At 40.1% G+C, this 23,158-nt stretch overlaps 1 protein-coding gene across 18 annotated transcripts in view; it reads left to right on the top strand.

The window, feature by feature from the left end:
• The window catches only part of RBFOX1 (RNA binding fox-1 homolog 1), a 406,097-nt gene that overhangs the window by 357,621 nt on the left and 25,318 nt on the right, over window positions 1-23,158 (top strand). For 14 of the 18 annotated variants that reach the window (XM_019666158.1, XM_019666149.1, XM_019666146.1 and 11 more), the window contains 2 exons: window positions 6,146-6,188; window positions 10,895-10,959. In XM_019666158.1, coding sequence (XP_019521703.1) covers window positions 6,146-6,188; window positions 10,895-10,959 — 108 coding nt within the window. The remainder of the gene's footprint in view (window positions 1-6,145; window positions 6,189-10,894; window positions 10,960-23,158) is intronic. The other 4 variants (XR_002126609.1, XM_019666159.1, XM_019666150.1 and 1 more) reach the window with 1 other exon arrangement.

The following is a 23,158-nucleotide window of genomic DNA, read 5'->3' as shown; positions in this document are numbered from 1 at the left end:
CAGGGCAGCAGGCCTTCTGCTCACGGTAGCATCACACGCTGTTCAGTGAGTAGAATTAACTCCTGGATCGACTGCAGAAAACAATGCAAGCACCCTCCCTCCCAAAAGATGTCATTTCTCCCCTGTCAAGTGAAGACCTCCCCTGCAAAACGAAATTCTCTCTATAGATGCTCTTGGTATGGTCTGTGTATTTTCAGTATAATATTTAGAATACCAGCTGTAGTTACCAGCTGTGGAGGGTTAAAAGATATTTTCATGGCTGATGTTTCCAATGTTTCCTTGTAAATATATTTAATTATTTATCACAAAGCCCTAGAAAGATACCCCCTCTCCCTTTCTCTCCCCCCCCTCTCTCTCCCCCTCGCCCCTTCTTTTCTTTCTCCCTCTCCCCATGGTTGACTTTAGCAACAAACATCTCCTAACAAAATGGATGCCAACGTGAGCATTAAATCCTTATTTTACTCAACCCCTTATTTTTCCATTTCTCTAGAACAGCTACCTAACTTAGAATTGTTTGTTAAATGGTACCACTTTATTAAGCTGTTCACTTTTAGAAAAGAATAGGATAGTTCTCATTATGAGGACCATAATTAAACATCTAAGTTGATCAAGAAGTTGTTATTCTCCCACATCATGATATTAACGGCACTGTTATAAAAATGACTTGGAATAAACACAATTTAACATAAATTGGCAGGACTGGGGGTTGTTTTCTAAATCATATACTTTCTTTATTACAAGTGACCTCAAATAAATTCACTGGGGTCATACTTGTTGTTCTATGGACTAGATAACAAAGAAAAACAAAGTCATGTTTCTGATCAAATTGATGTCATTTACCAGAAAACGGGAAAGACACTGGTTATTTAATTTTCTTCCCATTGAATTTCAAATAATTACAATTTTGACACATAGTATTAATCTCCATCAGTGATGAACTTAGTTGGGTTCTATTATTATTGCGTCAAGTACATTTATTATAATCTGTGGGTTAGCTTTTTTTCTCATAATAAAAGGAGTGAATGACCTACATGTCCTCTATTCACGCGGTGAACAACCAATTTCCTTTTCTGTGTAGCTTGATTCACCTATTCTCATGTCCTCTTTTTCCAAACTTCCCGTTTATACCGTTTAAAATAGAGGGGCAGGCTGGGGCTGAGCAGTTTAGAGCTCATTCGTCCTCAGATACCAGGTGAACCCAAACATCAGTCTGTTGCCTCCCCCGGTGTAGTCTCTGGATCGAGTATGTGTGCCTATGTAGGGACTCTAGTTGGTAAAACTAATTTTAGAGATTTTTTTTTTAATTTGGGACATGTAAGGGAATAGAGAAGGGATGGAGAAATTAGAAAAAAAGAAAATCCACCACAAGGGAACTATCAGCATTAACACCCAAGCCTAGCTAAAAACAAACATAGTATCCGCTGTCATTTATCGAGTGTTCACCTCTCTGTAAAATGACAATCATTGATTGAATTATTTGTAAAATGACAATAATTGCATTTTAATTTTTGCTGTCCTATGGAGATTTCAAATTGGCATTTTTTCCCCTTACCTCATAGATTTTATATATATATATATATATATATATATATATATATATATATATATTTTATATATATATAAATCTTTTATATATATATATATATGAAGTAGAAGCTGCCTGAAAAGCTAAGGGTGTAAGATTCCACAAATAAAGAAAAAGAATGACTAGAGTAATTGATCGAGTATGACTAGATTGTTTGGGACAATGAAATGTCCCAAGAACAAGGCGAATGGAGAGAGCAGAGGTACTCAAAGGCAAGCGAGTACACCAACAACCACACGAACGTAGAAAGAGAGATTTTGTTCAGGGAGGAACGCTCCAAAAAAGCCCCTTCATGCTTTTGTTTCCTTTAGGAGCTTTTCTTTCCCACCAATTCATCACATGTGGGCAAAGCGGTGTCTGGATGAGGTTTAGATGAAGAGACTTACTCAGTAACTTTGAGTCCTGAATTTCCTGGTGCATAGGTTTAGAAAACTGTTCCTCTCACCCTTTGCAAGCCACCCTTGCAGCAAAAAAAAATTTATGTCATGTTCCCACTCTTCGTATTATTATAAGGACAATAAGATTTTTCAGGGGTGGTTCCAAATAGGCATTTAGGTGATAGAAAAACTAACTGAAATATGAACTTGGAGGGTTTTTTGTTTTGTTGTGTTTTTTTTAACCCAGCGCATGTTTCTGTCCTTTTTCCAAGAAGGTAGCTCAGACCTTGCAGATCTCTTTAAATTTTTTGCTCTGTTTAAGATGGCAGCTTTGGAATACTGCTGCTGAGTGGTGCATGTGTGTGGGGGACAGTGATGAACTCGATCACCTCCATTTTGGCAGCGAAACAAGGGCTCATGCGTGGGCTTCAGTTCATTTAAGGGCAAGAAAGAATATGAAGATTTCCTGCCCTCCAGAGTTTACAGAGCAGGAGTCAGGCCTGGTTAGACGTATATTATAATCTTGAGTTGCTTTTTCTAGCTGTTACTCCCACCTCCCTTGAGACACTTTATGTTCTGATGTGTGGACACATCCCCAGCACTCTTTAAGAAATGGTGATTAAAGAGGCTCATACAAGAGCATGCGAGGCTCTATTTTATGTAAAGGAAGTTTCTGGCTTGCTCCTTTAATCTCATTAGAAATAGTGCAGAACACATAGGTGTGGTGTAAGGCCATCCTAAGAGGACCTGGGACATGTGCTAGACACACTACTCACCTCCAATAGGTTTAAACCAGTTATTTCGTTTCAATTGTATTGGGCAGAGGAGGAAGCTTCTAGCTTTGGTTACTTTTAAAAAGTCAAGGGGAACCTGCTCTCCAGTTCTTCCTCCTCTGATTGTCCTTGGCCTTGACAGTATATCAGAGCAGCTCAACAACAAGGAGACACACACGTCCACTGAACGACTGCCTTTTCTGTGCACCCCACTTCCTCCCGTCCCCTTTCCTTTTTGTTGCCCAGGGTCTTCCCGTCCCTCCCACCTGGCGTGGGAGCCCTCGGGCATTTCTGATTTGAACGACCTGCAGGATCCTTGTACCTGGCAGGCCACAGCTTCCTATCTAGAATGAGTTCCTTCTTAACCTGTTCAGAGAAGAGAGGATTGAGGAGAGAGGGGGAGATGATCAGAGATGCCCTGAAATTTCTGGGGGGAGGAGCCTTGTTAGCAAATGCCATGAGCCAGAAACTAAGGTAAAAACCAAGGAAGCTCGTTCAGGCGGAGCAGCGTCCTATTCAGGAGGCCAACAGCGCAGGAGACGTGCTCAGCCCGTGTGGATGGCACTGGGGGTTTCCAGGGGTGCTGGAATGTAGGGGGTGTCTGAGTTAGCAAAGAGGGTAGGAAAGGTAATTAATTACCTGCATTATTTCTACCTGGGGACACCCCACACTCACTCTCTCCCTCTCTCTCCCTCTCTCTCTTTTATGTCAAAAGATAGGAAATCAGCTTAAATAACTAGCATTTCAAACCTACTAGTTCAGTATTATTACTTAGTGGTGGGTCTTGAAAGAAATTCTTTTTAAGTAAAAAGTAGGTTAAGCTAAAGAAAAAAAAAATAACAATAGTAGAGGTGATACGTGGGTATGACAAGCTGTTTGAAAAGTGAAGTACAATAGAAACACTCAGTCCCCTGGCTCTTCAAAGCAATCCATTCTATTTAAGGGTGAAGCTATAGATCTCATGAGGCCAGACCTGATCAGGGAGCTGAAAATAAGTGGTGCTCCACTGAACTTGGCCAAGGCACTTATCTTGACCCACTCAGGGAGCTATCAAAGGATATGGCATTTGATCCAAAGAGAGCTATTGAAAATGGAAAGAAGGAAATGATCATAGAGCTATAAAAAAGAATTGATAAACTGTCAGCGGCAAGTGGAGTAAGACAGTGATTTCTGGGCGATGGAAAGCAGGGAAGCGAACACAGGAGAAGGCAGAGTGAGAGAGGAACTGGTAGATGATATAAACGTTAACTGCATCCCCTTGTATTCGGAGAGCCCTAAGTTTTCTAACAGCGCAGCCTTGAGGCTGCCTAGCAAATATGCCTTGATGAGAATCCAGTGCCTTTTTACATCATTCCTAAATTCTGTCGTAACAAGTTTCTGGTTGACACCATGGCTAAACACAGTTATTTCTGAATTCATGTCGCTCTCCTATCCATGGACCTTAACACAGAGGGGTCCCCATTTCACTGATGCTTGAGTTCAGGAGGAAGTGTCAGTAGCTCCAGGAACATGTAAAGCTGGAAAGCAGAAATTCTCTCCAAATAAAAACGCTACGTCCTTATTCCAAAGACCCTGCTTTCGGGGTGGACCGGCTGAGGATAAACATCAGGCTGGTCAGTCAACCAGAGAGGAGGGGACAGCCCATCAAGAAGTTAAGCTTCTTGAGACCATCATGCCAAGCGAAATAAGTCAGAGAAAAATCAATAACCGTATGATTTCACTCATATGTGGAAAGCAACAAGAAAAACAAGCAAAAAAAACTCATAGACACAAACACCAGTTTAGTGGTTACCAGAGGGTAAGGGGGATGGGGGGAGGTAGAAGAAGGTGAAAAAGGTCAAATATAAGGTGATGGAAGGAGAACTGACTCTGGGTGGTGAACACACTGCAATATATAGATGGTGTATTATAGAGTTGTACACTTGAGACCTATATAACTTTATGAACCAGTGCCACCCCAATAAATTTAATTTTTTTTTTTAAGTTACGCATCTACCATGTGAGACACATGACGCTCAGCCCTTACCTCAGCTTCTCATCACCACAGCCCTGGAATAGAGGAATCTCATTACCTGTTCCCTTTACTTTTCTTTTTTCCAGATTAGAAAACTTTTTTTTTCTTTCTTTTTACCAAAGAGGTGATATAATTTGTCATCTTCACTGACACTGGGGTTTGGGGCCACTTGACCTGGCTACAGAGTTGAAGCCCTGAGCCAACAGAATAATGTCATTGTCCTCATTGAACAAACTTGGAGAGAGGCGGTAAAGGGAGGAGAGGAGGACCGTGAGAAGTGGGAGAATAATGGAGCACATAATGGGGTGGGCAGGCCCCTGGGGAATAATATCTGTACTTGAAATATGCAAATGAGCAATGGGACCTGGGGGTGGAGGCAGAGAGAACTAGAACTTAAAGAGGAAAGTTAAGTAAAACTAAATTGGAAAGGAAAGCCAGACTACATAAGAAATACATATATATATATATATAATATTATGTTATATTATTTATATTATATTCTCATATACATATACATATATGTTTTAAAATGTTCCTAAATCTCTTAAAATGTTCACCTCAAGGTCTGCCCTGGAACTGGAAAATTTCACTTCACACTAGAACCACTCACGGGAAAGATTGGCCTCACCCATAAATCAGCCACAAATCCACAAGTTGCCTCCATTCGTCCCTGGGTTCTATTGAGATCTTGCCAGCAATAGACTTGAAAGAAGTAATGACATGTCAATTACACCTATGTTAACAGCAGCCTTTCTAGACCCCTGCACGCGCGCACATGCACACGCGCACACACATGTGCACACACGCACACACATGTGCACACACATACTTTTTCTAGTCATATCTATTCAAAGTAGCTTAGGTAGTAGCTTCGATGCGCGGCGTTAATCCACGAAATACACTTGTGCTCTGTGCTGCTAGTTGAAGTTAAATTTAAGAAATACAGGTGTGTTGATACAGTTACAAAAGTTCCTGTACTGTCGTCTTCGCTGCCTCAATAATTAGGCATCAAGGTTAAGTCCTCAGGCATTCTAGAGACTTCCAAGTATGAGCTCAAGACAGAAATTTGAAATCATTAACTTGAACCATTGGAATATGCTTGGAAGGGTAAGCAGCCATGAAAGTATCTTTTTTTTTCCTTCCTTAAAAAGAAACACAGGTTCTCACACAGTGAGTGTGGTTTGAGCCCATCACTACCTTGACACTGCTGGTTACATTGCCGCTAAGGTGGCTTGGCGATGCCTGGTTCCTCTTGTTTCGGTGGGTCACGCTCAGGTCTTGGTGAAGAGAAGCAAACTTGTAAATGAATTGCTCTGGGATTTCTGTCTGACTTATGCATTTTCTTTGATTTACTTCATTTTTTCATTGAAAACATTACATCTCTGTTTCCTTATAGAGTAGTCTATCAAGAGCCTGTGTATGGCAATAAATTGCTACAGGTATGAAATCCGGACTGGTGGAAAAACTCATCACTCTGGTTGTGGGTTTGCTGTGAAATCCTACTAACAAGACTATTCTAACCTAGAACGAGGAAAGACTTCACTGAATTTTCCAGTTTTGATGTGACTCCTTCTAGACTAGACATGCTTATCGTCAAATGTCCCCTCTTTGCTAGGTCTTGAGCGTATCAAAATGGGAGTCTGGCTTGACTATAAATTTCTTGGTTTAAAATGTATCTGGACTCAATTAATATAAATTCAGTGAAAAAGAATTCTAGGGTTTCCTTGAACCAATTGTCTAAGAAAAAATTCTAGTAGGTTCCAGGAGTCAACTGGAATGGTTAAATAAAAAATCTCTTATGCATCTAGCATTGAGGGTCAGCATAGCTAATATATCTTTTCCTGGTGTCATTGTAGCTTCTTCTAAATTTATGTCACACAGACTGTCATAGCTTTCGTGTCTATTTTTCACTGCTGAAGCAACCCCCAAATGAACAAATTTGCAGGTCAAAGTTCCTCACATCCATGGGAGTGTAACTGGCTGAGCCTCCAGTTTGGTCTATAACCAACATTTCAACTGTCAAATAAAATGAAAGAAGAATGTAAAACTAAGGACGATCAGTGGACATTTTATTACATGGGGTTTCCTACAACCTGCGATTTTCATTTTTGCTGGATATTAAGTCAGTTAAGAAAATACATTGGGTTTTTTTTTCTGTGAAAATTAATCAAGTGTTAAGAAGAAGTCTACAAAGAAAAAGACGTACTTGAACCTAGGAGAGGACAAAACAATTAAAATTCCTGAGCCGAACTTTTATTTTCACATTTCAAGAAAACTTGCCACAGTTCAAAAACAGCTGAATGTATAAAGCAGATAAATTAGGGAGTAATGATTTATAGTTAAGTTTTTCATTTTGCAAATGTTCTTGTAAATGTTGAGCATTTATAAATAAAGTGTTGAGTTAATTATATATACACCAATCCACCTGCTTTGCACAAAGTGGGATCCTTGGATATTCTCGGAAAGGAGGAGGCCTCGGTCTGTGATTAAGCCCATGGCTGCTTTACCAAAGTGAGACACACACAGCCCTACCCACCCCCACATCCCCGCCAGCACACACACACACACACACACACACACACACACACACACACACACACGTTTCACCTCGCTCCCTAAGTAATTCACCATTTGGATATTAGAACATCTTTTTCCAAAAGTATGCTCTAAAGTTTGACATGTGATTTCCTTTGTCAAACTACTTTGAAATGTGGTGGGAGCAACAATGACCATCCGCACTGCTTTAGGAAGTTCCACAAATGGAATAGCCATTTTATTTTTAACTGCGCATTTCCCAGACCTGTCTGGTCATGGAAGCTTTGCTGTCCCTGCCACTGTCAGTATCCCACCAACCACACTTTCGAAAATGCTTTATGGGGCATCATTAGAGATGCTTAATTTCCCCCAACGGACCCTCCAGGGTCTCGCTAACAAAGGAAATGTTTCAGACCATGTGACCCAGTATCTTTGATGGCCACATCTGGTGGTGGCGGCAGGGGTGGACATGGCAGTCCATAATGGCTATTTAAAACTTGTATTTTCTATCAGGTCACATTTATATTTTGCTGCCCAGCACGTAGAAAAAAATGAGTATGTTTTATGAATAGGGAGTATAGACCTATATTGTGCTTGTTACCCCTTTTCCTTTAGTTTGGAGGTGAGAGAAAAATCAAACTCAAGGATGCATTTTTGTCCAAAGAACTGGGAGGGCCAGTTTCAACATGAACATGGTTTGGTGACAGCAAATGGAAGTAAGCGTTCCTTTTTCAGACATAACCATGGAACCTTGCAGAAGCCCTGGCTATGCTCCACGAGCTGCAAAATACGAAGCAATAAAATTGATTACAGTTACCTGTTAGAAAGGCAAATTAAAGCAATTTGTATGTCTTTGATCATTTTACAGTGTATGCACACATACACTGAGTTAATACACAACTCTGTTATTCTCCTACCTAATATGGATTTCATACAGAAGAAAACTAGCAAAGAAAGACAATACAATGTATACCTGTGGAGGTATCAGGCTACCTAATCCTTTTATTTTCCCAATTGTTATGTGTTTCAGGGATCCCCTAGACCTGGACTCCAGTAGGGTAGGCACCAGCCCCATGTGGCTATTTGCATTTATATTCAAATGAACTCAAATTCAATAAATTAAAAATTCAGTTTGTTGTATCAGCCATATTGCACGTGTTCAATAGCCGCTTAGGACAAGTGGCTACCATACTGGACAGCACAGATAGACAACATTCCCGTCATCACCAAGAGACCACCAATCTAGGTCAAAATCTTCCCACTGGCTCCACAGACTTGAGCAAACTCTGACCTTGACCCTTGAGTTGGGAATGCTTGCAAACAAATTCCTAATTAACAAAGATGAGTGTCAGGGCACTGACCACTTGTGTCTGCCTTGCATGGATACACACACCTGTGTGCTTGGTTAAGTTAAATGGCTAAGTCATATGCAAATATGTGGAAGATGAGTCCTTCTCAAAGCTTCACAGACTAGCCCATCTGTTGTGCAGACGGGTCCCTACCGACCTAGCAGTCAGGTTCGTTTTAGTTATCTTCTACTCGCACTGCTACAGTTCTTTCCATTAATCAAACTTGCTACCTAATTCCATGGACGAAAACTACTGCCAAAGTGGGAGGAGATGTACAGAGTTCAAACAAAGAGAATTTACATGTGCAACATTGTGCGAGATCTTTGCTGGGACCAAATTCACAGTCACCCAAATCATGATTGATTGACATGGCACTGAATGCAAGTATCTTGGCAATAACCTTGTTTTTTTGTTCTGGGAGCGAGAGAATCTCTCTCTCCACTCAAAGCTTTCAGGTGGTTGCAGTTGCCACCTCCTAGCACTCAGCTTGCCGAGTCCAGCCCCTTCCTACGTCATTAAGTTTACGACACATACTTGCGTACCTGTGTCTTTCTGGGTGCGTCAGGAAAGCTAAGGGCAAGCAGGTGAAAAGAACGGCTCCAGAAACTGGTGGCCTATTTTCCCCTCGGTCCATCAATCTGAACCCAAGCTTGGTGCTTGCAGTATGACAACGTGCTTTGCTTTTGGAGCTCAGCATATTTGAGTTTCCTCTTACCTAAGGAGAGAAAATGGTGTTTGGAACACCAGGTGCTGTCTGGCTAAGACCTCTTTTTTTATTGTTGTTGTTTTTTAACTTCCACCTTGTTTTTCAAAGGTGACTTCTGTTTTAGCTGGCTCTAAATTATTGGTGATTATCTGTCAGGATGTCTTAGATGTGTCTTCTCCGGCCCGAAGAATGAACTTGTTTAAAGCTAAGCTAGAGCGTTTTAGAATTGCTATGGAAGTGAGAGCAAATTTACTCTGAAAGTTAGCTGTGGTTGGTAGATGGTAGAAATAAATTATTGAGACCAGTTGAAGCTACACTTTAAAAGATGCTTTCTGTAGCTTCCCCATTCATCTATCTTTTATCCTACCGCTAGGTTTTCCCCTGTGGTATATGGAGCCAAACGGAATGAACTCCATTCATGACCCTCCCTCATAGATACCCTTGGGCACATACATAAATGACTTTGCTGTTAAAGCCCCGCCCACACGGTAGTCTGTCCTGAGTTGCCTCTTTACAGTGGGGGTGATCCCTTTCCCTCAGAGGCTCATGGGACTGTGTATTCTAATTAGAACCTGAATGGTCCCTGTGTTATCAGTAGAGACTGGATCCTGTTTGTTAATTGTGCTGAGATCATTCGACAGTGGCTGATGTATCGCTGTGGTTGGGTGAGCAAGGAGCTCTGTTATTTTCACAGTTTGATAATCAATGCTCCACTGAACACAATTCCTTTCAAATATGCCCATTTGCTTGTCCTCTGCTTAATTGAACAATTGCAATTACTGGTACATACAACTAAATGTTAATTATTTTTTTCAGATTTTTTTTCTCTCTTAATGATTTTATTTACAAATTGGAATACTTTAGCATATTTTCCGCACCAAACACATTCCCCATCGGAATCAGTGTGATCTCTTTAGCCAAAAGACAGAATTTTTAAGAAGCATTTACCATTCCTTTTTAAAATAACTGTGTAACATGTAAAAAGCCAAGGACAGTCTTCTTTAATTGCTTTAGTGGTTAAGCAACTTTATATGCAAGAGATTACTAATAAACTTTCAGTCCCAGAGTTATTTTCTTAAAATAAATATAAAAGACAAGAGGACGTTAGCTTGACTTATATTGGATTTTTAAGGAAGTAATCAGATTGTTGGAATAACATGTAAGTTAATCACTAGCAAGTGAAGGTAAAGTATACCCAGTTATGAAAATCTGGAAAGTTCAGCAAAGTATCTAGAGTGTTTAAATGATCCCCCATAATCCTCCCCATCCCGAGACAATCCACGTTAACACTTAGGTACCTGTCGTTCAAAAGGTAGCTGGGTTCTCCCTTGGGGATTTACTTACACCTGCTAACCTTTAACATCCAGCTGGGATAGTTTTCAGCCCCCTATCTCTCAGGTGTGTTTTATACTTCTGCTTTGACACTAAGCTTCCATTAACTTCCACTTTAGATTGGTAGATGTGGGTAACTGCTGTTCTGGTGTGGTTTCACACTTGGGCGTCCCCGAGTTGGGCTCCTTGGCGTTCCTAAGTCTGATTTCTCCTTGTGTTGCAGGGTGGTTACGCTGCATACCGCTACGCCCAGCCTACCCCTGCCACTGCCGCTGCCTACAGTGACAGGTAAGGGTCTTCCTTCTCGTGCTTGATGGCTACTTGGAAATTAACTTAGCCGGTGGGAGACGAGGCTCTCGTCCAGTCTTGGTGCAAATGCATGACGGCTGGGTAGGCAGCACCCCCTCCAAAAAGTGAGGTCCCCTGGTGAAGCTAAACACAGGCCCACGTAGCGAGAGAATGAACTGTTAAGCCTAGTTCATTCTAAACTCTCGCCCTCTCTGCTAAGACACAAAGGAAATGATATGTTTGGTTCTTGTATCGACCTCTCTTAATTCCCGTGACAGCACACTTTGCATGTACATTCCCTGTGCAACTACCTCGTGGTCTAAGTAAGGCCATGGTCTCATCTAACTCATAGGAAGAAACCCAAAAGGTGACCCGGCAGGTTTACCTCGATTTCAAGCACCCCGTTTCCCTTTTTTTTTTTTTTACAACTTTTTACACCCGGTAAAGCATTTTTTTAAATCCAAAATAAAGGAATGGGAGAAGTGTAGCTCACACTCCTAAGGAGAGTTGGTCCTTTTGCAATGCCCAGTGTCCAACTGTACCTAGAGAAGCCAACTTCTATTTGTCATGCACACCACACATTAAGACTGGCAGTGGGAGGGACAGAAGTGGGTTTAAGAAATGCTGAAGTCAGAATGGATGGCGGGGCTGTGGAGTGAAAGAGCTTCATCACCAATTACCCAGGCTTAACAGATGACTCGGTTCCTGAAATGGCAAGCAAGCCACAGCTATTTCTGTATAGGTGCCTTGAAAAAAAAGAAAGTGTGGGTTTCCATATTGAATGCAACTCGTTGGGTCTGTTTTCGGAGGACATAAATGTGAATGTTCAGATGCTCTGCATGCTCAAATGTCACTGAGGGTGCTTATTTTGGGTAATGACTCCTTTAATTTAAAAATACGTTTCATGAATAAAGCAGTGATGATAACAATTTGCATGTGTGGCTGAGGCATGCTGGGTCAGACAGGTAAGCAAGGCGATGTATTCGAGCCCTGAATGGAAAGTGTCAGCAGCCACTGGTTCTCCTACCTGGCCTGTTGTGACTTAGTTCCTCTCTCCGTTTGCTGTGGTATGCTTTCTCCGCAGTTCCATTCCATTTCTCACAAGATGTGTTGTTAGCTCACTGTAGCTACAGAATTCTTCCGAGGTGTGATAAAGCAAAATAAATTGCTGAACCCTAAAAGCTGCACTTTGAAAATCCCATGCATAAACTTGTAAATAAATGGCTCTTTGGCGAGATACAGTTGAGATCTGCGTCTGATTGTATGCAGGTATTATTACTATATTCTTATAAATAGCATCACGAGTTCTCAAGGCTGGAGGCAGCCTCCACAGAAATCCAAACAATTGTCAAGATTCAGTTCCAAAGCCATAAATTATCCAGTTACCCAGTAATCAGTTGTCAAGATGTAAAATATGTTTTACGTGAGTTGCTATCTTCAAGACACTTTGACACTGGATTAGGAAAATGGAGAGGGTCAATAAGGCTAATAAAAATGTTGACAGCCTTGAAATACTCAAGAGCATTCTACAAATGAAAAAGCTTAATGCTATTAAAATCTGCACACTGAAGATTCGCAAAGTATCAATTGTAATGTGGTTCATCTACAACCCTTAATTATTTTTATGAAAATATCTCTAGATGCTAAATTCTCAAACACGCGTTTTGTATATAATTATAATCATAGTAACTTTAGTCTGCTGTATAATTACAAGAATCTTCAACAGACTTATTTCTTTGGATTTTTATCTTGCTCTCAGTACAAGTGCATGTACCCCCAAGTTGAAAACAAGGTTAATTACAAAGATATAATTTAAATTGCTTTCTTCAATAAGACTAATCTAGGCATTTGAAATAATTTATAAATAAGGTTTAACACTTTTCTTAGATAGAATTACTTGAGAATCTGGCCACCTCCTTTTGCATTCATATAAAAATTAAGTTCAAATGTTGCTGCATTTGGGGGCACCATATATGTAAATGTATGTATAAAATCTGTTATTTTAATATTACTGAGATTCTCATTGGCAACATGTCCTCCTGAAAAATTGCCCTCATTCTTGGATTGGTAAATCTTGAATAACTCTGCAATTCCCACTTGATTATAATAGTTTCAGTTGAAGAAACCAACTAAATATAGTCTTGTCCATGTAATTGGCCTCTTGCTATTCATTAAAGAAATTTGCATATTAGGTCTTCTTGGTTGCTGTGGAAATTGATTACTGGCCCTGTTTAACTTTATTATAAGCAAGACGCTTGCCACATATGGAAATATTGTATTAAGGTAAATGCAGTAATAGGTAAATTACCAGAAAACAATCTCTAAAAGGGTATTTCTGGTTTGATTTGTGAAGTGCCTTTATGAAATGGTGGTCCTTCCTTTCATTGTTAGTAAGCAGATCAACAGAAGGAAGACCTTTCTATGGAAGACACATATTTGGGGGGAAATGTCACATTATCAGAATAGCTTTTGAATCCACATTAAAGATGCCAAGTCTCTAGAATTTATCTTAGGGCAGTTGTGTAAAAATCTATGTTTACACGATCACAGTGTAATACTAGTAGTTATAGATTCTTAGTTCCTGTTCTCTAGAAGACAGGCAAGACGACAAAAAGAAAAAAAACTTCTTAACCCCAAGCCACTCCTCCAAAATAGGAAGTAAAAATCAGCAGGACTTGAGGATGTTTGGGTCATGCCCACTTGTTGTCAACTTGATCAAAAAACAGACTACAGCAAACTTTCCCTGTAATTGTGAATCACTCTGCAGACATCTTGAAAGTGACAGAAATTTGGTGTCCCCAGTTGGTAGATGTTTTATCTTTTATCAGCACAAATTAAGCCCTCGTCAAATGAAAGATTCAGGGACCTTTGGAAAATATTGAACTCCAATGACCTCTAGACTGTCCAGGAGGTCACTGATGCTTGCCTTGCAACTCCCTGCCCATCACCTTTTTGGTTAAATGCTGATTATCTTGGATCACCCTGTGAGTTTCTGAATCCTGACCTCCAGAACAAACACTATCTGGTGTGGACAGAGATTTCCCCAAGAGAAAAAGACCTGACTGGACTAGGTAATTGTATAGGCTCACTGACAAATTTAATGGGAATAGGCAAACATCTTTCCTTGGCATTTAGGAAACATTTGGTAAGCACTCTACCTCACCAAATCTTTATATTTATTCTCACTTTGATTTATGGAAAGCCAACTATCCAAACTCTCAAAGGAGATGATTGTTTTTTGAGCTTGAACCAATCAAAGCATGGCAGTGGGGCCGATGGTCATCTGGTCATTGCATGCCACTTGATGTTGCTGATGTGTCCGTGGTATGTTCTGGATTTGAAAGGTCCATCATCACATTAGCTCAATGAATGGCTTGCTTGAATTAAGCCTGGGGGCAGGCTTCTCTTTATGGACTGGCTCTTGGTTTCTTTGTGTATTATGAGTTGGTTGTTGTTGCATCTTTGAGCAGCCAAACCAGGAGGGGCGGGGGATGATTCTCTATTCAATGAATTATGCCACAAATATTTGGGGAAATACGGATGATGTGTGCATAGCCTGGATGAAAATGTTATCTCACCAGAAAGGCAGACATTTGTCATGCTTGTGCTGCTTGTTGACATTCTAACCTCTAACAACCCGTGCATGAGAACATCCCTCCACATGAGGACAGAAGGGAACTAGACACAGACCAGCTTGAGAAGAAAGTAAAACAAATGGTTCACGCGCCAATTTCATAACGATCCCGCTGCACTGATAGGGACCAGGGGCCATTTCTTCTTTCACATAAGACATGCATTTCCTTTAAAGGTCCCTGCAAGCCACAGCTTCTGACATACAGCCGTAGCCCCGCCACACAGGTGACCCTAGACTGAGCAAAAGAGACCACCAGCAACAAGGCTTTGTTTGTGTTATTTTCTATCCCTTTTTGTTTGTTTTTTTGAGACCTTAAAGTTTCATTGGCAGTATTAGGCTGTACCATATGAAACTACTATTTTTGTGTGACAAAAATGGTGAACTATTAGCAATCACATATAGCTCAACTTAATAGACACCTACTTAAAAAGCCATAATATCAATTATCTTGCTTTCTGCATTTGAAATATATATGTATATTCATACGTATATATGTGTGTTGACATCCATACATGCATATATATGCACAACACACACACACACACATACACACGCATGTGCCTTAGGACCTCACAAAGGACTCCTTAGACTATCTAGGTAAATACAGGGAAGCCAGGACTTGTCAAGTTCATGCAGTCACAAGCCCCATGCTACTCAGCATCATTTAACTCTGAAACTCATAACCTATGAATAAAAGGTTCTGTTTCAGAGAGAAATGGACGAGTAGTTCTTTTTAAAAACTCAATAAGGATAAGTAGGCATGCCTTTGGCGTCATGAAGAAGCTCATCTACTATTTCTATTATATAGGTGATATAGATAGATACATATATACATAGATGGGCGGATGGATAAATGGATGGATGGATGGATAGATAGATGGGTGGATGGGTGGATGGAATGGTAGATGATAAATAAATAGATATACAGGTCGTCAGGAGGATGAACAGAGAGAGAGAAAAGGAAGAAAGAGGAAGGAAGGAAGGAAGGAAGGAAGGAAGGAAGGAAGGAAGGAAGGGAGGAAGGGAGGGAAGGAAAGAAAGAAGGAAGGGGAGAAAGAGAGAGGAAGGAAGGAGAGAGAGAGAAAGATGGGTAGCAAAATACCATCTCTCTACCTTCTTATATTTCATTATAAGCTTTAACTACATGAAATAGGACTAAATCCTTATATACAACCTTAGATCTAAACTGAAGAAGTAAAGAGATTTGAGTTTATTTTTTTGAGTGCAGGCTGCTCCCTCTCTCCTTGAGGAATTTTTTACTTCCTGGACTCAGATTAAATAATAGAGCAATGCTGTCGTTAAAATAAGGCTGATGATTGCATTTAAAATGATAGACCATTTTATTTGGCATCCTTATCAAATGACATAGTCTAAAAATTAAGGGATTGTCAGCCTATAAAGCATATGAGTATTGTGAATGGAAAATTTAATTTACCGTTTTACAGGGGTTTTTTCTTTTCTTTTTTGTAGAAAGAGTAATTTAAAAAATATTGGACTAGAGGGACTTAACGATTTTACTTTTTCTTATTATGGGGTAGAATACAGAAAGCTTCATCTGTGCATAATGTGGCTCCCTAAATGAGAGCAGGAAATGCGAAGCAGACAGAGGAGAGAACTCTGGTTGCCTCTTATCTGAACCAAGTTCCATAAGGGTTGATACAGGTTCTGGTTAAAAAGCAGTAGCAAGCCCCTGCACCTGTTCGATCTCCCAAGGCCAGTTTCAAGACCTGATGCCTACCTCTGATGACATATTTACTGGTTTACCAGGACAGGAAAAGAACACGGACAATGTAATGTGGTTGTCAACTCGTCTGGGAAGTGGTCAGGCTTTATTTATCCAGGCTTCTTTCTTATATGCGGGTCAAACAGCTTTTCTTTTCTGAAATGACAACAACAGTAAATGGTAGCTTCTTTTTTTTTTTTCTGGTCCAATTTGACTTTTAATGTTCTTACTTTTTAAATGAAAAGTTGGCACTCTATGGTAACCTCTCTGTTATATTTCATTTACATTTTCAATCTTTTTTTTTTTTTCGAGACATCCACTGTTGAGAAAACAGAGTGAGAACATTGTAAAACTTGGGGATGCCAAGGACGGTATTCTCAAGTGAACAGGGAACTGAGGGCTTAGTAAATGGAGGCTCAGAGAGGACAGAAACATATCCCTGGCCATCTCCCCAGGTGAGAGAAGGACCCAGGGCAGGAGGAAACGATTTCGGATTCAGACGAGAACCTGTTGAGTCAAAACACGGCAGCAAACAGCAGTTATTATTCTGCACCTTTTTTGATTGTGGTTTGTTGAAGTTGTTGTTGATTTTAGTTTTGTATCTTTTCTGCTATTTTCACTCACCCTGATGAGCTCACCTCTGTCCTGCAATTTTAAAAATGGTGCTCTGGCAACGTGTAATAGGAAGTGGCAGAAATGAGCCATTAATGTCTTTATTTATATCCTTCTGTAGCCCAGCGCCTAGAAAAGCACATCCAGTTTTTTATTGGAACACCGGGTTAATATATATATATTGCATAAGTATATAATATATTCTTATTTTTGTTTATATTCTTATTCCTTTTAAAGTCACTTGGGAAGAGAGAGTGAAGCTAATTATTCAAGACAGCTTGAGGGTAACTTGAAAGAAATACATATTGCCTGTGAGCTCCCCATTACAAGATGAGAATAAATTTCTTTAATAAAACTTGCAATATATATGGCAGTGCTCCTATTAATGTTCATTAGATGGAAATAGAGGAGCTTTATTATTTGCACTATTGATTAAGACTTTTTGAAGTACCACACCAGGAGAGGAAGTGTGATGTTGTAGAGGAGCCAAACTTTGATTTAAATCATCTCTTTGTGATAATAACAATAATTATGATAACAGCAATAGTAACAGTGGCTATTTACGGAGTTCTTACTCTGTGATAGGCACTGTTCTAAGTGCTTTTCAAAGTGTCTTTGAGCTGACCCACCAACCCTGTAAGATTGATGTTGTCACCTCCATTTTACAGATGGAGTCAGCAAACTTGGAAATGTTGAACAAGTTGCCCAGCTCAGCTTGAAAGCTTTAAGTTTATGCCCTTAATCACTAGAGTCTATTGCATCTTAACGGAGCAACCTGGAGAAGTAATTTCTTTGCACCCCACTGCCTTATCTGTTATGGGTATATTAATTCCACCTTACAGAGTGGTTTGGAAGTTTTAAGACAATATCTATGAAATACCCAGCACGTAAAGGGCAATACATAAAATGTTCTTGTTTTTATTTTCATATATTCCCAGTAAGAGAGTCAATTAAGAGCTTTAAATATGGAGAGAAAGCATGAGCTTTGAGGAAACCAAAAATATATAGGTTATTTCAATTCCACCTTCAGCACTAAAACTCAAGGTTTTGAATCTGTTGTTTCTTTAACACTTTGTGTAGTCATTCAAAGAGTTCAGGTAGAATAGTGACCAAACCTACTCAACTGAGTATGGTTTACACAAGCCTTTTCAAATGTGATAGGCAGGGTTACATGCAAACCTAATCTTTTTTAATCCACTGAGTTCTGGAAATAATTATGTTTGGGGTTTTTTTTGCTCTGTTTTATTTTTTATAGAAAAACCTGGGCGGGGGTGGGGGGGTGGGGGGGAAGGCTACATAAGTTATTCAATTTATCAGTGCTCCAGAGTTTGGATTTTGATAATGTCAGGTTTTCTTAAAGTGAGCAGGCTTGAATTATCTTGCCTGCCACTTTACTTTCTTTTTACCACATAGATGTCTATTTTGAAGTTAATATTTTGGTAGTATCTCTTGTGTGTCAGATACTGTGTAAACCATGGGATCACACAACCTGATGAGGTCAGAAGTAGAATTGGGGTGACGATAGAAATGATCATTTAAAATGGGACACTTGTGACAAAGAAAGGATGCCTTTTTAATGAGTCCAGGACAACAGGCTTCAAGTAAGATTGTCCCAGGACAACCAGAACATGTGTGCTCATCCTAAGCAGAACCCCCACTTTGCAAATGGGACAAGGGGAGTCCAGACAGGGTGATGTGTGCTCTGGGAAGTCCAATGACTGGGCTTCCAATGTCTGTCAGTCGAGGTCCTGTGCTGTTTCCACCTCCTTAGGCTTTTCTTTCAAAGTCAGGGCAAAAGCACATTTTCAACTTCAGATAATCATAACTAACATGGGACTTAATGATTAAAAAGTGAGTGGAGTTTTATGCTGTGCAAACCACCAATAATTTATCTATTTCCCCTATGGGTCAAATAGTTCCAATTGGTCATTCACCAAAAAAATTACAATAACTAAGATAATTATATTTCCTGCCAGCCTGCTCTGTAGAATGATTTCATTTGATAACAATTATTTCATTTGATAACCATTGAAATGGCTCTGAAATAGTGGAGGAGCGAATTTATACTTCTTGATAGTAACATCAGGGTGATTTTTGAAGCTTGCATTTACGGATGCAAAGCTCTCAGTGCTGAAAAGCAATATGTCTGTTACTGATCGAGTTCCTGAGTTTCGTCTTATTTTAAATTCACACACACACACACACACACACACACACACACACACACACACACACACGTTAAAAGAAAAAGTGCTCAAGTTTTTATTTCAAGAACTAATTGCCTTCGGTCCATAATCTATAATAGTTTTTGAACAACTGTTATGCACTATTGAATGAATATGTAATTGAAGCCATTTAAAAAAGAACCAACCCTGTAATGGCCAACAGACTGGACCAACAAGGAGTTGGGGAGATATTAAAGAAAATTCCAAACCCAATAGACCATAGCTGTCACAGCCTGTGGACAGACACTTTTACCAGTGACCAGACAAGATGTAACAACTCCTTTGGTCATCTCATGGCCTAATTACACACTTTTCAGGTTGCATATCAGTGACTTGATCGGCCACCAAAAAGCCAATAAAAACTACCTTTTAAGTAGTGCCATCAGCGTCCTTGAGCTGTCAAGGGTTACGGGGCAGGTGAGAAAGCCTGGTGCTTCCTAGAGGCAGGTGAGAAACCTGTGGTGAAAACTTGTATCCAGAGGCCCAGAGGCCTCTAGATGAGCCGTTTCCATCGTAAATAAATACTGCGCCTCACAGAAGGCAGTATTTCAGTCAAGTGGAAGGGGATAGACACACAGTCAAATCTTAGCTCCTGAAGCATTCATGAATGTGACAAAAGTTAAACCCACTTCACTTCTTTGACTTCGTTTCTTTTTTGTTTTTGTTTCTGTTTTTATGAGCTATGCTATAGACTCCATATTATGGGGTAAGAGGGAACTTTTCACTAAACATTTCTAGTATTTTCTTTAAAGTTATCAAAGCAAGTTCTGGCTCTGTAGCTGTGAAGAGAGCTTTGAATTCTTTTTCCAGAAGAGTTGATTTCTATTTAACTGTGGCCTCTACATTATTTCTATAGTTGTGTGTACTGCCTGCATGGGAACAGTCACTGGACAGAAATAAATGACTTGTCGTGAGTTTTCCCCTAGTGGGGACCACAGTGATTGATTCCCCTGGAATGAGACTCTCCTCAAAACCATAGTACATTTATTTCATATGTAATTAAGATGGAAAACATTTAGCGTAGGGATCACTATCAGGATGTAGGGGGATGGTGGTTTTTGGTAGGTCAGAGCTTTAAGGAAAATTCTAGAAGGAGTGACTAACTCATCAATTTTGTTATTGTTTCCTGGCTTATTCTTGCTGCATTGTGATGCATGAATGTTCAAACAGATCGATAGGTTGTGGGGAGTTGAGACATAATCAAAGCCAAACACCCTTTTCCCTTAATTATCATAATCATTCAGATAGAAATGTTTGGCTTGAGATTATAGAAATCTGCCACACATCTGATAACCTGCATCAGTGGTTCCCATTGCTTTTGCAGCCCTGAAATCCCTTAAAAAGAAAAGGAACATTGGTGGGTGCTTCTAGAATCCTTTCGACCCCCATCTCCTTTTGTGGTCCAGTGTTGTAACTTGAAATGTTAGATTGCATTACAACAAGGACTTGTTTTCTTTCACTTCTACAGCATGAGAGGGTTGGGGGACTAATTCTATTAACAGAAGCTGAGCCCAGATGGTGGGGGTGGGGGCACTGTAAACATGTGTCCCGGACAATATGAACCCCACGGACTGGTGGTTTTCTCTGCTAGTCTTTTTGTTGTTTTCTTCAATTTCTCTATCTCAAACTTAAAAGAAGCAAACAAAAGGGAAAGAGTGATGACCTTACTCTGTTCAGAAATTACAAGATCAGAGTGGTCCATTTGGAGGGTTCTTAGAGCCTCGCTCTGCATGCAGAGCACAGTTCCCAGACCCATGGAATTGGCCTCACCGGGAGTTTGTGAGACGTACAGACTCTTAACGCCCCACCCCAGCCCCGCTGTTTCAGAATCAGCACGTGCAAGACCCCAGGGTGATTTGTATGAGGTTTGAGAAGCACCATCCTGGAGGGCAAGCTTCAATTCTACCCCAATATGCAGTACATAATGTTGACACTGGGTTCACCCTCCCTGGATCTTGCAGGATGTAAGAGAATGTGTCTTTGTAAATTGTTGGTTTGGAACCATCTCCTTTCTACGGTCCCTTCCTCAGTAAGAAAATAAGGGCTGTCAAGGACTGGGCATCCCTCACTATCCATTCCGTTGTGACTTTCTCTCTCAAGTAACCTAGGGACACAATTAATCATTTTCTTTACCCCAAAGACCTATGGGTAATGTATATGATTTCATGCTAATATCTTCTCACTGACTATGTAATAGACTCACAGTACCCTGCAAACTGTACCCTGGAAAAGTCCCATCTGATTAATCTTTTTTTTTTTAAGTTTACAGCAAGAAGATAGTTTTTTTGTTTTTTGTTGTTTTTTGTTTGTTTGTTTGTTTGTTTTTAAGCCGAGCCATCCTGCTACCTGTTGGCAGCTCATAGGCTCCTCAGCTCGGGCCGGGACTCGAACCGCTGTTGCTCAGAGCTCACACTCTTGAGCGAGCTCTTAACCAACTGAGTCACTTGGTCGGCCCAAGAAGATAGTTTTATTAGAGCAGAAAGTAACAGCTCTCAAAACGAGAGGGGGTCCTGACTGGGGTCCGCTGATTTATCTTTTTGAGCCTCAGTTTCCTCATCTGCTAACTGGGGAGCATGGTACCAATTAGAATAAACAAGAGACGAAAATTAACATATTTCATAAGCTCAGAGACACTGTGAAAATGCATGGGGTTGTCAGTAACTCAGTGGCAAATGGACAGATACTTCAGGGTGTATATAATTACTTGAAAGCACTGAATATATGCAGGCGAGAGCAAGCAAATTAAATTAAATCCATTTAAAAGAGCAAGTCATTTTTAGACTCTGCAATCTTCAGGACCCACCGTAACGCTGACATTCTGGGAACTTGTGCCTTGCTCGACAGCCCACAACTCATAATTGACCTGATCAGGATTTGAAGCAGGTTTACTCACTGTACAAGGATATAGCAATGATACTCATTGTACGTACTTTTTTTTTTAAATTTTTTTATTGATAGTTTCAGGTGTACAGAACAATGCAATAGTTATCCTTTTCACCCTCACAAAGTAACAACCCCCCTCCCCCCATGTATTGCCCTCCCACCCTTTATATCATACTTATCTATTACAATTCCATTGATTCCATTCCCCCTCTCTACTCCATGTCCCGTGACTATATTTATATATAATTATAGTTGACATACAATCTTATTCAACATCAGCTTCAGAAACCCCCGCACTGTACGTACTCTTTTTTGATGGATGCATACGTTAGCAAATCTTTGCTATTCACCTACAGAGTATGACCAGAGATTTAGAGAGTTACTCACTACATGAGAGCTAGGCAAGCTAAACAACCTATGTGCTCACTCACTTCCTTATCTTATGGGGCCAGTGAGTGATGCCTGCCTCATTGGGTTGTTGTGAGAATTAGTTGTGTTCATGATCAAAAAGCTGGAATATCGCCTGACACTAACTATCATCATCATCATCATTATCATCATCAGTATCAATAATCAATGGGGGGTATTTTGTTTTGTTCTTGAGTCAAAATACTGGTAATTTTCTGTGGAAGCAGATTTTCTGAGTTAGAATAACTTTTTTAGTATAGAAGTGTTTTTGTTTTGTTTTCAAAACTTGACTTCCACCCTAGAAATATAAAAATAGATATACTTGGAATTTGCTAAGAGAATAGAACTGAAGTGTTCTCAGCACACACACAAAAAGGTAACTCTGCGAACTGATGGATGTGTTTCATTAGCTCGATTGTGCTAATCATTTTACAGTGTATACATACATTACATCATCACTTTGTACACCTTTGAAAAAACACGTTGTACAACCTAATTATATAAAATTTTTATCTGTCAATCGTAACTCAATAAAACTAGGGGGGAAAATAGGTTGGGCAACAAAATTCTGAGGGAAGAAGCAACTAGGAACCATGAGATCAAACAGCCCATTCTGTTCACCCTTCTCCTGGACTTTCATTCTCTTTTCTGTTGGTAGAAGGGCTTGGGCTAGCAGAGATCACCAGCTTCATAGGAAAAACAACCAGCCCCCCA

The sequence above is a fragment of the Hipposideros armiger genome, unplaced genomic scaffold (genome assembly GCF_001890085.2).
Source record: "Hipposideros armiger isolate ML-2016 unplaced genomic scaffold, ASM189008v1 scaffold_461, whole genome shotgun sequence".
Lineage (NCBI taxonomy): Eukaryota > Metazoa > Chordata > Mammalia > Chiroptera > Hipposideridae > Hipposideros > Hipposideros armiger.
Note: the sequence above shows the minus strand (reverse complement) of the source record. Positions and strands in the feature narration are given on the sequence as shown.